This window comes from Ranitomeya imitator, chromosome 4 (assembly GCF_032444005.1).
Source record: "Ranitomeya imitator isolate aRanImi1 chromosome 4, aRanImi1.pri, whole genome shotgun sequence".
In the NCBI taxonomy this organism is placed as follows: Eukaryota; Metazoa; Chordata; class Amphibia; order Anura; family Dendrobatidae; genus Ranitomeya; species Ranitomeya imitator.
Window position 1 is genome coordinate 671,697,574 of NC_091285.1, and position 15,919 is coordinate 671,713,492.

Consider the following 15,919-nt stretch of genomic DNA (forward strand, 5'->3'; position numbering starts at 1 on the left):
AATAAGTAACATTTCACACATGTCTACTTTACATCAGCACAATTTTGGAACCAAAATTTTTTTTTGTTAGGGAGTTATAAGGGTTAAAAGTTGACCAGCAATTTCTCATTTCTACAACACCATTTTATTTTAGGGACCACATCTCATTTGAAGTCATTTTGAGGGGTCTATATGATAGAAAATACCCAAGTGTGACACCATTCTAAAAACTACACCCCTCAAGGTGCTCAAAACCATATTCAAGAAGTTTATTAACCCTTCTGGTGCTTCACAGGAATTTTTTGAATGTTTAAATAAAAATGAACATTTAACTTTTTTTTCACAAAAAATGTAATTCAGCTCCAATTTGTTTTATTTTACCAAGGGTAACAGGAGAAAATGGACCCCAAACATTGTTGTACAATTTGTCCTGAGTATGCCAATACCCCACATGTGGGGGTAAACCACTGTTTGGGCGCATGGCAGAGCTCGGAAGCGAAGGAGTGCCATTTGACTTTTCAATGCAAAATTGACTGGAATTGAGATGGGACGCCATGTTTCGTTTGGAGAGCCCCTGATGTGGCTAAACATTGAAACCCCCCACAAGTGACACCATTTTGGAAAGTAGACCCCCTAAGGAACTTATCTAGAGGTGTGGTGAGCACTTTGACCCAACAAGTGCTTCACAGAAGTTTATAATGTAGAACCGTAAAAATAAAAAATCATATTTTTTCACAAAAATTATCTTTTCGCCCCCAATTTTTTATTTTCCCAAGGGTAAGAGAAGAAATTGGACCCCAAAAGTTTTTGTACAATTTGTCCTGAGTACGCTGATAGCCCATATGTGGGGGTAAACCACTGTTTGGGCGGATGGGAGAGCTCGGAAGGGAAGGAGCGCCGTTTGACTTTTCAATGCAAAATTGACAGGAATTGAGATGGGACGTCATGTTGCGTTTGAAGAGCCACTGATGTGCCTAAACATTGAAACCCCCCACAAGTGACACCATTTTGGAAAGTAGACCCCCTAAGGAACTTATCTAGAGGTGTGGTGAGCATTTTGACCCACCAAGTGCTTCACAGAAGTTTATAATGTAGAACCGTAAAAATAAAAAATCATATTTTTTCACAAAAATTATCTTTTTGCCCCCAATTTTTTATTTTCCCAAGGGTAAGAGAAGAAATTGGACCCCAAAAGTTGTTGTACAATTTGTCCTGAGTACGCGGATACCCCATATGTGGGGGTAAACCACTGTTTGGGTGGATGGGAGAGCTCGGAAGGGAAGGAGCGCCGTTTGACTTTTCAAAGCAAAATTGACAGGAATTGAGATGGGACGCCATGTTGCGTTTGAAGAGCCACTGATGTGCCTAAACATTGAAACCCCCCACAAATGACACCATTTTGGAAAGTAGACCCCCTAAGGAACTTATCTAGAGGTGTGGTGAGCACTTTGACCCACCAAGTGCTTCACAGAAGTTTATAATGCAGAGCCGTAAAAATAAAACAAAATTTTTTTCCCACAAAAATTATTTTTTTAGCCCCCAGTTTTGTATTTTCCTGAGGGTAACAGGAGAAATTGGACCCCAAAATTTGTTGCCCAATTTGTCCTGAGTGCGATGATACACCATATGTGGGGGGAACCACTGTTTGGGCACATGGGAGGGCTCAGAAGGGAAGGAGTGCCATTTGAATGCAGACTTAGATGGAATGGTCTGCAGGTGTCACATTGCGTTTGCAGAGCCCCTAATGTACCTAAACAGTAGAAACCCCCCACAAGTGACACCATTTTGGAAAGTAGACCCCCTTAGGAACTTATCTAGATGTGTGCTGAGCGCTTTGACCCACCAAGGGCTTCACAGAAGTTTATAATGGAGAGCCGTAAAAATAAAACAAAAATTTTTTCCCACAAAAATTATTTTTTAGCCCCCAGTTTTGTATTTTCCCGAGGGTAAAAGGAGAAATTCGACCCCACAATTTGTTGTCCAATTTGTCCTGAGTGCGCTGATACCCCATATGTGGGGGGGAACCACTGTTTGGGCGCATGGGAGGGCTCGGAAGGGAAGGAGCTCCATTTGGAATGAGGACTTAGATGGAATGGTCTGCAGGTGTCACATTGCATTTGCAGAGCCCCTAATGTACCTAAACAGTAGAAACCTCCCACAAGTGACACCATTTTGGAAACTAGACCCCCTAAGGAACTCATCTAGATGTGTTGTGATAGCTTTGAACCCCCAAGTGTTTCACTACAGTTTGTAACGCAGAGCCGTGAAAATTAAAAAAAAAATCTTTCCCCCCAAAATTATTTTTTAGCCCCCAGTTTTGTATTTTCCCGAGGGTAAGAGGAGAAATTCGACCCCAAAAGTTGTTGTCCAATTTGTCCTGAGTACGCTGATACCCTGTATGTTGGGGGAAACCAACGTTTGAGCGCATGGCAGAGCTCGGAAGGGAAGGAGCGCCATTTGGAATGCAGACTTAGATGGAATGGTCTGCAGACGTCACATTGCGTTTGCAGAACCCCTAATGTACCTAAACAGTAGAAACCCCCCACAAGTGACCCCATATTGGAAACTAGACCCCCCAGGGAACTAATCTAGATGTGTTGTGAGAACTTTGAACCCCCAAGTGTTTCACTACAGTTTATAACGCAGAGCCGTGAAAATAAAAAATCTTTTTTTTTCCCACAAAAAATATGTTTTAGCCCCGAGTTTTGTATTTTCCCAAGGGTAGCAGGAGAAATTGGACCCCAAAAGTTGTTGTCCTATTTGTCCTGAGTACGCTGATACCCCATATGTTGGGGTAAACCCCTGTTTGGGCACACGGGAGAGCTCGGAAGGGAAGAAGCACTGTTTTACTTTTTCAACGCAGAATTGGCTGGAATTGAGATCGGACGCCATGTCGCGTTTGGAGAGCCCCTGATGTGCCTAAACAGTGGAAACCCCCCAATTATAACTGAAACCCTAATCCAAACACATCCCTAACCCTAATCCCAACAGTAACCCTAACCACACCTCTAACCCTGACACACCCCTAACCCTAATCCCAACCCTATTCCCAACCGTAAATGTAATCTAAACCCTAACTGTAACTTTAGCCCCAACCCAAACTGTAGCCCTAGCCCTAACCCTAGCCCTAACCCTAATCCTAACCCTAGCCCTAACCCTAGCCCTAACCCTAGCCCTAACCCTAGCCCTAACCCTAACCCTAGCCCTAACCCTAGCCCTAACCCTAGCCCTAACCCTAGCCCTAACCCTAGCCCTAACCCTAGCCCTAACTCTAACCCTAGCCCTAATGGGAAAATGGAAATAAATACATTTTTTTAATTTTTCCCTAACTAAGGGGGTGATGAAGGGGGGTTTGATTTACTTTTATAGCGGGTTTTTTAGCGGATTTTTATGATTGGCAGCCGTCACACACTGAAAGACGCTTTTTATTGCAAAAAATATTTTTTGCGTTACCACATTTTGAGAGCTATAATTTTTCTATATTCTGGTCCACAGAGTCATGTGAGGTCTTGGTTTTTGCGGGACGAGTTGATGTTTTTATTGGTAACATTTTCGGGCACGTGACATTTTTTGATCGCTTTTTATTCCGATTTTTGTGAGGCAGAATGACCAAAAACCAGCTATTCATGAATTTCTTTTGGGGGAGGCGTTTATACCGTTCCGCGTTTGGTAAAATTGATGAAGCAGTTTTATTCTTCGGGTCAGTACGATTACAGCGACACCTCATTTATATCATTTTTTTATGTTTTGGCGCTTTTATACGATAAAAACTATTTTATAGAAAAAATAATTATTTTTGCATCGCTTTATTCTCAGGACTATAACTTTTTTATTTTTTTGCTGATGATGCTGTATGGCGGCTCGTTTTTTGCGGGACAAGATGACGTTTTCAGCGGTACCATGGTTAGTTATATCTGTCTTTTTGATCGCGTGTTATTCCACTTTTTGTTCGGCGGTATGATAATAAAGCGTCGTTTTTTGCCTCGTTTTTTTTTTCTTACGGTGTTTACTGAAGGGGTTAACTAGTGGGCCAGTTTTATAGGTCGGGCCGTTACGGACGCGGCGATACTAAATATGTGTACTTTTATTGTTTTTTTTTTATTATTTAGATAAAGAAATGTATTTATGTGAATAATTTTTTTTTTTTTTTTCATTATTTTGGAATATTTTTTTTTATTTTTTTTTACACATTTGAAATTTTTTTTTTTTACTTTTTTACTTTGTCCCAGGGGGGGACATCACAGATCAGTGATCTGACAGTTTGCACAGCACTCTGTCAGATCACTGATCTGATAGGAGTGCAGGCTGCTTCACAGTGCCTGCTCTGAGCAGGCTCTGTGAAGCCACCTCCCTCCCTGCAGGACCCGGATCCGCGGCCATCTTGGATCCGGGGCTGGAGGGAGCAGGGAGGGAGGTGAGACCCTCGCAGCAACGCGATCACATCGCGTTGCTGCGGGGGGCTCAGGGAAGCCCGCAGGGAGCCCCCTCCCTGCGCGGTGCTTCCCTGTACCGCCGGCACATCGCGATCATCTTTGATCGCGGTGTGCCGGGGGTTAATGTGCCGGGGGCGGTCCGTGACCGCTCCTGGCACATAGTGCCGGATGTCAGCTGCGATAAACAGCTGACACCCGGCCGCGATCGGCGGCGCTCCCCCCGTGAGCGCTGCCGATCGCATATGACGTACTATTGCGTCCTTGGGAAGTAAAGCCCACCCCACATGGACGCAATAGTACGTCTAATGGCAGAAAGGGGTTAAATGTCGTGGGTTAACATGTAATTTTCTTAATCCATTTGTCCCACGAAGAGCCCAACTCTGCTACATCTGGATTGTATGACTGAGCGGTGGCATGATGTGACCGCTCGGCTGTAAATCCAGGAGACGCAGCTGAGCCCGAGAACAAGTGGATGTGACCTGCGGTAACCTCAATCACGTTACCGCTCGCTACTGAAGCTGCGCTCTCGTGCTCAGCTCAGCGCAAGTGGGAAGAGCGAAGCTAAGCGCCAGATTTGGAGCATCTTATGGATGTGCCATTTCTGGGGCGGCTGAAGGTTTTTGTTCTTAGTCTGGGAGGGGGCCAAAATCTATGGGCCCTTCCTAGGTTATTAATATCAGCCCACAGCTGTCTGTTCAGCCTTTGCTGGTTAGAAATTATAGGTGGACCCCAACCTTTTTTTATTTTCTGGAGTCTGACGTACACTAACCAGTAAAGGCTAAGCAGACAGCTGTGAGCTGTTATTAATAGCCTGGGAACCTTTTGGGATATTGGTCCCTTCCCAAATTAATATCAGCCCCCAGCCGTCTGCTTTCCCTCTGCTGGTCATGAAAATTATGATGGAACTCACGCCTTTTTTAAAATTAACTTAATACACAATGTGCACAGCGGGTGCGGACTACAATTCCCATCATTGTCCCCTGGTCGCACTCATCTCAGACCAGGTGACGACAAGAGCTATGTTCAGCATCCGGGAACAGCACAAACTGTGGCGCTTTTCCCAGGTGCCGGTGCGTGTCACGCTGATATACGGGCACACTGATGTCACACGTATGTTGCACATGGACACAGATAGCACCTGTGATGTGTGAAGGGGTCCTATAGGGGCAATGATTTCTGTGGCTGCAGTGGAGGCAGGAGATCGCACACGTCGGCTATTAGCCACGGACAGAGCACACGGCGGAAGAATCAGAAATGGTTTTTATTCATTGTAGAAATTATTGTCAGTAGTGCGGTGGTAACATAGTGGGGTAATCTCAGGAACAGCGCGGGCAATACATGCCGCGGAGTAATAGTCTGCAGATACACACACACAGGAAACACACAGGTGGCAGTGCAATGTTCTGCAGGCACGCAGTGTTAGTGCAGAGCTTTGCCAGTAGTGGCGCAATGCCCTGCAGCATCACCACAAATCTCCATGGGCCGTACTCTTGGGACGCGTTCATTTAAATAACCTACAAAAAAATAATACAAGGGACGTAATGAAATGCTCTGCAGATATACAGTACACGTTTAAAAAGTAACCAAGATATACAGGCCGCAGAGCATTTCTCTGCATTGAAATATTCATAGAGCTGTGATGCAATGCTCTGCAGAAGCACAACAGCTCAGATACGGCACAGAGTACTATGAAATGTTTTGCAGATTTAAAAAAATAAAATAAAATCAGTGCAATTTGCAGCCATATACCAAGGTTGAAGTGCAATGCTCTGCAAGTATTCTGGTGCCGCGCCATCTAACTGAATGAGACGGATATGTTCTGCAGATGTCCACACAATAGTACAATGCTCTGCAGGGATACAGTCTGAATATGAGGAATACACTGCTGGTGGTGCAATGCTCACACCCACATCTATATGGTGCAATGCTCTGCACACCCACATCTATATAGTGCAGTTCTCTGCACACCCACATCTACATGGTGCAATGCTCTGCACACCCACATCTATATAGTGCAGTGCTCTGCACACCCACATCTACATGGTGCAATGCTCTGCACACCCACATCTATATAGTGCAGTGCTCTGCACACCCACATCTACATGGTGCAATGCTCTGCACTCCCACATCTTTATATGTGGGTGTGCAGAGCACTGCACTATAAAGATGTGGGAGTGCAGAGCATTGCACCATGTAGATGTGGGTGTGCAGAGCACTGCACTATATAGATGTGGGTGTGCAGAGCACTGCACTCCCACATCTATATGGTGCAATGCTCTGCAGATACGTATCATCAGTCTCACGATCTCGCTGTGAGCCGGGCAGATCGTGGTCTCATTAGACGCACTGGTTGTCGCTATGCGGACGATATTTGTTCGAAGACTCTGCTAGAAATAAACACTTTGCTTCGCATCCGGATGACACGATCTGCCTCAAACGCACATCCCACCAAAAAAAAAAATTCATGGAAAGAATAGTCAGAGGCGCAGATAAAACACGGGCAGGTGTCAATCATCCCCAGGACCGCTGGCCTCTACACTACTACTCCCAGCATGGTCCGACAGCACAAGGTGCAGAGCACTGCGCAGGACTCGGCCCCTGACCGTGCAGTGATCAGTAACATTCAGTGTGCGGAGCGCGGTACATTCAGGTGCGGAGCCCTTTCCCCTCCATTGACCTCAAAATAAAAGTCACATGTAAAATATACATTCAGTATAAAATGACCTCATATTCGGGGCAAGGCCGCGATCCTCGCCACAGGGTCACCATCCGTGTGGTACCCCAGAAGTCTCTGTCACGAAATGCAGCGGATTCCAAACGCCCCTCATGTTATTTTTTGCAGTGAAATACAGCAGTATTACAAAAAATGCTCTAAAAAAAGTAAAAGGGGGGTCCTTAAACCAGGGGAAAAAAAGTTTTTGATCTTTTGGGGTCCCATTTTCTGCAGTTTCACCGGCTGGTCACCCCCAGCACACGCTTCATATTCTCGTAGACCACGTAGCTGATGCTGACGGCAGGGATCACTTTCATGAAGTTGGGGGCGATTCCGCGGTACAGACCGAGGACCCCTTCCCGAGCCACGATGTAACGAAACAGAGCCACCATAGAGAGCTGTGGAGACCCCTGGATGGAAGCTGGAAGAGAGAGATAGTGTCATATACCCGGGACCACATGATCCTGGAAGACAGGGCATATCCTGGCACCCAGAGCTGCATTCACAATTCTGCTGTCAGCTAAGCGGTAGCATCCATTATGGCTCATAGCCGGGGCCTGAATGACATGTTCTCACCTTGCGCCTGCATACGTGTCCTAACCAAGGCCAGAGGATAGCTGGCGATCTGCCCACATGTGCTAGAAATTGTGCCACACGCCAGTAACACCAGCACCCCCGGGTCCGGGCTGGAGCCAGTCTGGTACCTCTGCAGCCACGTGTTCTTAAGGGTCTAGATTGGGGGCACATAAAGAGAAGCTTATTCAGAGAAGACGCCATGTACACTACCGTTCAGGGTCACTTAGAAATGTCCTTATTTTTTAAAGAAAAGCACAGGTTTTTTCCAATGAAGCTAACATGAAATGATTCAGAAATACACTCTATACATTGTTAATGTGGTAAATGACTATTCTAGCTACAAACGTCTGGTTTGTAATGCAATATCTTCATAGGTGTACAGAAGCCCATTTCCAACAACCATCACTCCAGTGTTCTTATGGTACTTTATGTTTGCTAACTGTACCACAGAAGGATAATGGATGGTTAGAATATCCTTGGAAAACCTTGTGCAGGTATGTTAGCACAGCTGAAAACAGTTTGGCTGATTAGAGAACCTATAAACCTGAGCGTCCTTTGAGCTAGTTGAGAATCTGGAGCATTAAATTTGTTGGTTCCATTAAACTCTCAAAATGGCCAGAAAAAAAGAACTTTCATATGAAACTCGACAGTCTATTCTTGTTCTTAGAAATCAAGGCTATTCCATGTGAGAAATTGCCAAGAAACTGAAGATTTCCTACAACGGTGTGTCCTACTTCCTTCAGAGGAGAGCACAAACAGGCTCTAACCAGAGTAGAAAAGAAGTGTGAGGCCGCGCTGCACAACTGAGCAACAAGACATGTACATTAGAGTCTGTGGTTTGAGAAATCGACGCCTCACAGGTCCTCAGCTGGCAGCTTCAATAAATAGTACACGAGAAACGCCAGTGTCAATGTCTACAGTGAAGAGGCGACTCCGGGATGCTGGCGGTCAGGGCAGAGTGGCAAAGAATAAGCCATATCTGAGACTGGCTAATAAAAGGAAAAGATTAATATGGACAAAAGAACACAGACATTGGACAGAGGAAGATTGGAAAAAGGTGTTATGGAGAGATAAATCCAAGTTTGAGGTGTTTGGATCACACAGAACAACAACTGAAAAGATGCTGGAAGAGTGTCTGACGCCATCTGTCAAGCATGGTGGAGGTCATGTGATGGTCTGGGGTTGCTTTGGTGCTGGTAAAGTGGGAGATATGTACAAGGTAAAAGGGATATTGAATAAGGAAGGCTATCACTCCATTTTGCATCACCATGCCATACACTGTGGACAGCGCTTGATTGGAGCCAATTTCATCCTACAACAGGACAATGACCCAAAGCACATCTCCAAATTATGCCAGAACTATTTAGGGAAGAAGCAGCAGCTGGTATTCTATCTGTAATGGAGCGGCCAGCACAGTCACCAGACCTCAACCCCATTGAGCTGTTGTGGGAGCAGCTTGACCATATGGTGCAAAAAGTGCCCATCAACCCAAACCAACTTGTGGGAGAGGCTTCTGGAAGCATGGGGTGAAATTTCTCCAGATTACCTCAGCAAATTAACTGCTAGAATGCCAAAGGTCTGCAATGCTGGAATTGCTGCAAAGGGAGTAAAAATTGAAGGAGAAAATTATTATTTCAAATAAAAATCTTTTTTTCGAACCTTGTCAATGTCGGGACTAGATTTTCAATTCATTTGATTAATAAAAGTATGAGATTTCATGGAAAACACAAAAGTGTCTGGGTGACCCTAAACTTTGGAAGGGTAGTGTATGAACCACCAGCGTCACCGGATGGAGCTCACCTCATATACTGCCAGGTCAATCCCCGCATACGGCACGATGCCCAGCAGGTTGGGGAGGTAGCCCTTGAAGTACGCTCTGACACCTTCAGTGCGTAGGATCTGTTGAGCGCAGTCCGTCATCCCTGAGTACTGACCAGTCCGTCGGAGAGCCAGCCTGGTCTTCAGGACCTAGTGAGACATCATGTGCTGAATTATCAGAATGTCTAGATTACTAGATTAAGAAAAAAAAACCTCAAAAACACTTTACCCCATTATATCACCCACCCAAATAAGAAAATGTCATCTCACCTCCATAGGATAGATCACAGTCTGCGCTATGGCCCCGGCCAGGGACCCCGCTGCGAACCTCTCTCGGACCCTCAGGGTCTCATCCTGGCCGCGGATTAGCTTCTTGATCTGTGAAGGGAGAGCAGACTTGTCAGCGGCCCCCCGTGATTGGCGCTGGTGCCTGATAATACCCAGGTGACCAGGGCTGAGCTGTAAAGTGGGGTACAGCAGTAAAGCGAGCTGTAGCGCTATGCAGTGATCGGTGCCGGTGAGGCCCATAAACATCCTCAGATGCAGGCACCTCAATAAGGGGTCCGGCAAACCTCACACAGAGTCCCCCGGATTTCGCTGCATCATACATGCGCAATGGAAACAGTCACATAAGCAAAGCTGCAGTGCAAAGCATGGAGGAGGAAGAATAAAAGAACTGCACACGCCTCTAGACAGGAGGTGGATTTCCCACTGCCTCCGTCTCCTATACCCAGCACCTCACCTGCTCGTACGCCATGAACTTGATCGCAGATTCTGGTGCGATCTTCAAGACGTTGATCCCGTTCCCGCGCCAGAGCGACCGGATCCCCCCCTCCTCAATCATTCCCTTCAAACCTCTCAACATCGAGAGACCATCAGCCTTGGTTCCATGGACCTGGGGACATGGAGGAAGCCCGAGAATGGCGGCGTCACGCAGTCATAGTATATAGGTCTATCTCCTCCTCTCCATACTACCTGCATTAGCACTTTCAGTCTGTCCAGAGGGGCCGTCCCGGTCCTGGACACGGCCCCCGCCACTCCTCCGGCCAGAAGCTGCTTCCACCACGTGCCCGAGCGAATCTCCTTCTGAGAAAACTCGTCCGGGACGGCGAGCGACTCCCCTATGTCAAGCACCTGGAATCACATCCACACCGCACAGTCACACGGTGTACTATGCCACCATACCGTGGTTACAGCCACCCACAAGATCATCATCGCACTATCCTGAAACGCTCTGTGCTGCAGCGAATACTTTTCCCCCAAACACTTACTATCTTAGATTTCCCACTTGCATCCATGCTTACTCCTACAAGAATATAAAACCCACAGGAAATTCCAAGAATAGAAGCTGGACTGCTTGCTGATGGTTTCAATATATTTCTATAGTGCACAGACTAAAAACTAGGTAGAAAATAGATCATGCAGATTTCAGGCTGGTCAGCATTTGTTTTACACCTGATGGCGGGGCAGAATAGCTGACATATGTGCATATATGACACCCTAGTGCTCAGATTTTGGGACCACCTGAAAACTATCTTCTAATGGCTGTACTCACAGAGGAATGCTTCCAAAAAGTTACAACGTCCTCCATGTTGTGCAGGGGATTCAGTAGGAAATGATCCCTCCATTCCAACCAGTCGATGGTTAATGTGCCATCGCGATCCATGCTGTGTGCCGGCAGAACAGTAAAAAAAAAAAAAAAATGTTTAGTGTGCAGGACTGAGCAACGACTGTGAGCTCCACTAGGTGGCAGCATTACAGCAGTGCAGTACAGGAGTTTAGTGTGCAGAACTGAGCAATGACTGCGAGCTCCACTAGGTGGCAGCATTACAGCAGCGCAGTATAGGAGTTTAGCATGCAGGATTGAGCAACGACTGCGAGCTCCACTAGGTGACAGCATTACAGCAGTGCAGTATAGGAGTTTAGTGTGCAGGACTGAGCAATGACTGCGAGCTCCACTAGGTGGCAGCATTACAGCAGTGCAGTACAGGAGTTTAGTGTGCAGGACTGAGCAATGACTGCGAGCTCCACTAGGTGGCAGCATTACAGCAGTGCAGTATAGGAATTTAGCATGCAGGATTGAGCAACGACTGTGAGCTCCACTAGGTGGCAGCATTACAGCAGAGCAGTATAGGAGTTTAGCATGCAGGATTGAGCAATGACTGCGAGCTCCACTAGGTGACAGCATTACAGCAGTGCAGTATAGGAGTTTAGCATGCAGGATTGAGCAATGACTGCGAGCTCCACTAGGTGACAGCATTACAGCAGTGCAGTATAGGAGTTTAGCATGCAGGATTGAGCAACGACTGTGAGCTCCACTAGGTGGCAGCATTACAGCAGTGCAGTATAGGAGTTTAGCATGCAGAACTGAGCAATGACTGCGAGCTCCACTAGGTGACAGCATTACAGCAGTGCAGTACAGGAGTTTAGCGTGCAGGACTGAGCAACGACTGTGAGCTCCACTAGGTGGCAGCATTACAGCAGTGCAGTATAGGAGTTTAGTGTGCAGAACTGAGCAATGACTGCGAGCTCCACTAGGTGGCAGCATTACAGCAGCGCAGTATAGGAGTTTAGTGTGCAGGACTGAGCAATGACTGCGAGCTCCACTAGGTGGCAGCATTACAGCAGCGCAGTTGGAGCTGTGTTATGATCAGACCATGTTCCTTTATGGTCAGACAGCCATTACACAGTACACAGCAGGGGCACATTTATAAGATTATCTCAGCACAGGAACATTTTAATTAAAGACTTCCAATTATGGAAATTATTATTATTTCACGATCTACTGATTACAATGATCTTTTCATAGGAAAACACCTTTAACCTCTTTCTGACCTCGGACGGGATAGTACATCCGAGGTCAGAAGCCCCGCTTTGATGCAGGGCTCCGCGGTGAGCCCGCACCAAAGTCGGGACATGTCAGCTGTTTTGAACAGCTGACATGTGCCCGTAATAGGCGCGGGCAGAATCGCGATCTGCCCGCACCTATTAACTAGTTAAATGCCGCTGTCAAACGCAGACAGCGGCATTTAACTACCGCTTCCGGCCGGGCGGCCGGAAATGACGTCATCGCCGACCCCCGTCACATGATCGGGGGTCGGCGATGCGTCTCCATTGTAACCATAGAGGTCCTTGAGACCTCTATGGTTACTGATCGCCGGTGGCTGTGAGCGCCACCCTGTGGTCGGCGCTCACAGCACACCTCCATTTCTGGTACATAACAGCGAACATCAGATCGCTGCTATGTAGCAGAGGCGATCGCGTTGTGCCTGCTTCTAGCCTCCCATGGAGGCTATTGAAGCATGGCAAAAGTAAAAAAAAAAGTTGAAAAAAATGTTAAAAAAATAAAAAAAATATACAAGTTTAAATCACCCCCCTTTCGCCCCAATCAAAATAAATCAATAAAAAGAATATAAAATCTACACATATTTGGTATCGCCGCGCTCAGAATCGCCCGATTTATCAAATAAAAAAAAGCATTAACCTGATTGCTAAACAACGTAGCGGGAAAAAAATTAGAAACGCCAGAATTACGTTTTTTTGGTCGCCGCGACATTGCATTTAAATGCAATAACGGGCGATCAAAAGAACGTATCTGCACCGACATGCTATCATTAAAAACGTCATCTCGGCACGCAAAAAATAAGCCCTCAACCGACCCCAGATCATGAAAAATGGAGACGCTACGGGTATCGGAAAATGGCGCAATTTTTATTTATTTATTTATTTTTTAGCAAAGTTTGGAATTTTTTTTCACCACTTAGGTAAAAAATAACCTAGTCATGTTTGGTGTCTATGAACTCGTACTGACCTGGAGAATCATAATGGCAGGTCAGTTTTAGCATTTATTTAATCTAGCAAAAAAGCCAAACAAAAAACAAGTGTGTGACTGCACTTTTTTTGCAATTTCACCGCACTTGGAATTTTTTTCCCGTTTTCTAGTACACGACATGGTAAAACCAATGATGTCGTTCAAAAGTACAACTCGTCCCGCAAAAAATAAGCCCTCACATGGCAAAATTGACGGAAAAATAAAAAAGTTATGGCTCTGGGAAGGAGGGGAGTGAAAAACGAACACGGAAAAATGAAAAATCCCACGGTCATGAAGGGGTTAAAGAGTTAATGATCTGAATCATAAATGAATCCTCCCGTCCCCCACTAAGGTAACAGGGGGAAGCAAAGTGACAAGTATGTCAGTACAGAACAGGTGGAAACTGTCAGCAGGGCGAGGTCATTTTCTCGCTCACCTTTGCAGGATCTTGTGGGCCTGTGACAGTGTGATGTGAACCCCGAGACCGTGGAAACATTCCTGGATCTCAGATGCATCAATGCGACCTGGGAGAGAGGACAGTGCACCACTGACGTCAGCTGGAGTCGAGGTTGGGAATTCATTGTTTTCTAAGGTGGCCTGTGACTGTACAGGAATATTTACTACAGGCAGTAAAGTGAGAGTCGCAGGATGTGGGGGATCCATCTCTCGCTATCAGTTACTGTCTGTGGGTCTTCACTATTACTGGAGGTCGGACGTCACAGCTGCCTGCCTGTCACTGTCAGTGCGTGCCTGTCCCCGGCCGGAGGGCGGCTAGAATTACGGATCTGTCATATAGACGTGTACTCACCATCGCTGTTGCGGTCCAGACTGTTGAACATGATCAGGAGTCTCTTCTCTCTGTCCACCAGGTATCGGGTGAACTCATCAAAATCCAGCTGCCCGTCCTGATCAATGTCCCCGACCCGGAGGATCTCCTGCCCGAGAAGGGGAGGAAAAGACATAGATGAACCGTTATATATATATATATATATATACACATATCCCCAGCACAGGGCTCTGCAGTACAACACACCACACTATGGCCACTGGGGTCTTACCGCATACAGAAGTATGGATGTCTGCATCTACTCTGGAGTATCCCCATACCTATTGTGCAGGAGGATTATCCCCATAAACATTCTGAGGACTGTCCCCATACCTACTGCGCAGGAGTGCTGTCCCTGTAGACATGCTGGAGGACTATCCACATACCTGTTGTGCAGGAGGGCTATCCCTGTAGACGTACTGTAGGAGGACTATCCACATACCCATTGTGCCTGAGGGCTGTCCCTGTAGACATGCTGGAGGAGGATTATCCACATACCTATTGTGCAGGAGGGCAATCCCTATAGACATGCTGGAGGATTATCCACATACCTGTTGTGCAGGAGGGCAATCCCTATAGACATGCTGGAGGATTATCCACATACCTGTTGTGCAGGAGGGCTGTCCCTGTAGACATGCTGGAGGATTATCCACATACCTGTTGTGCAGGACAGCTGTCCCTATAGACATGCTGGAGGAGGATTATCCACATACCTATTGTGCAGGAGGGCAATCCCTATAGACATGCTGGAGGATTATCCACATACCTGTTGTGCAGGAGGGCTGTCCCTATAGACATGCTGGAGGAGGATTATCCACATACCTATTGTGCAGGAGGGCAATCCCTATAGACATGCTGGAGGATTATCCACATACCTGTTGTGCAGGACAGCTGTCCCTGTAGACATGCTGGAGGAGGATTATCCACATACCTATTGTGCAGGAGGGCAATCCCTATAGACATGCTGGAGGATTATCCACATACCTATTGTGCAGGAGGGCTATCCCTGTAGACATGCTGAAGGAGGATTATCCACATACCTATTGTGCAGGAGGGCTATTCCTGTACACATGCTGAAGGAGGACTATCCACATACCCATTGTGCCTGAGGGCAATCCCTGTACACATGCTGAAGGAGGACTATCCACACACCTATTGTGCAGGAGGGCTGTCCCTGTAGACATGCTGGAGGACTATCCACATACCTGTTGTGCAGGAGGGTTATCCCTGTAGACATACTGGATGAGGACTATCCACATACTGTACCTATTGTGCAGGAGGGCTGTCCATGTGGACATTCTGTGGGAGGACTGTCTTCATACCTATTGTACAGGAGGATTATCCCCATAAACATTCTGAGATAGGACTGTCCCCATACCTGTTGAGCAGGAGGGCTGTCCCTGTAGACATGCTGGGGGAGGACTATCCACATACCTATTGTGCAGGAGGGCTATTCTCATACCAATTGTGCAGGAAGGCTATCCCTGTAGACATACTGAAGGAGGACTGTCCACATACTTATTGTGCAGGACAGCTGTCCCTGTAGACATGCTGGGGGAGGACTATCCACATACCTATTGTGCAGGAGGGCTATACTCATACCTGTTGTGCAGGACGGCTATCCCTGTAGACATTCTGTGAGAGGACTGTCTCCATAACTATTGTACAAATCCATAGAGAAACAAACAAATAATTTTGAGGGGGGAAATAAAAATAAGAAACCTAAAATAATGTGGTTGCATAAGTGTGAGAGCCCCCTTATT

General features: G+C 46.5%; 1 protein-coding gene across 4 annotated transcripts in view; it reads right to left on the bottom strand.

The window, feature by feature from the left end:
• Positions 1-5,657: 5,657 nt before the first annotated feature.
• The window catches only part of LOC138677276 (mitochondrial adenyl nucleotide antiporter SLC25A23-like), a 36,435-nt gene continuing 26,173 nt past the window's right edge, over positions 5,658-15,919 (bottom strand). For 3 of the 4 annotated variants that reach the window (XM_069767300.1, XM_069767301.1, XM_069767299.1), the window contains exons 2-10: positions 14,139-14,265; positions 13,767-13,854; positions 11,075-11,186; positions 10,495-10,653; positions 10,262-10,414; positions 9,790-9,897; positions 9,502-9,669; positions 7,702-7,855; positions 5,658-7,546 (exon numbers count right to left, since the gene is read on the bottom strand). In XM_069767300.1, the coding sequence (XP_069623401.1) occupies positions 7,362-7,546; positions 7,702-7,855; positions 9,502-9,669; positions 9,790-9,897; positions 10,262-10,414; positions 10,495-10,653; positions 11,075-11,186; positions 13,767-13,854; positions 14,139-14,169 (1,158 nt within the window). In that variant the 5' untranslated portion in view covers positions 14,170-14,265 and the 3' untranslated portion in view covers positions 5,658-7,361. The remainder of the gene's footprint in view (positions 7,547-7,701; positions 7,856-9,501; positions 9,670-9,789; positions 9,898-10,261; positions 10,415-10,494; positions 10,654-11,074; positions 11,187-13,766; positions 13,855-14,138; positions 14,266-15,919) is intronic. The other variant, XM_069767302.1, reaches the window with a different exon arrangement.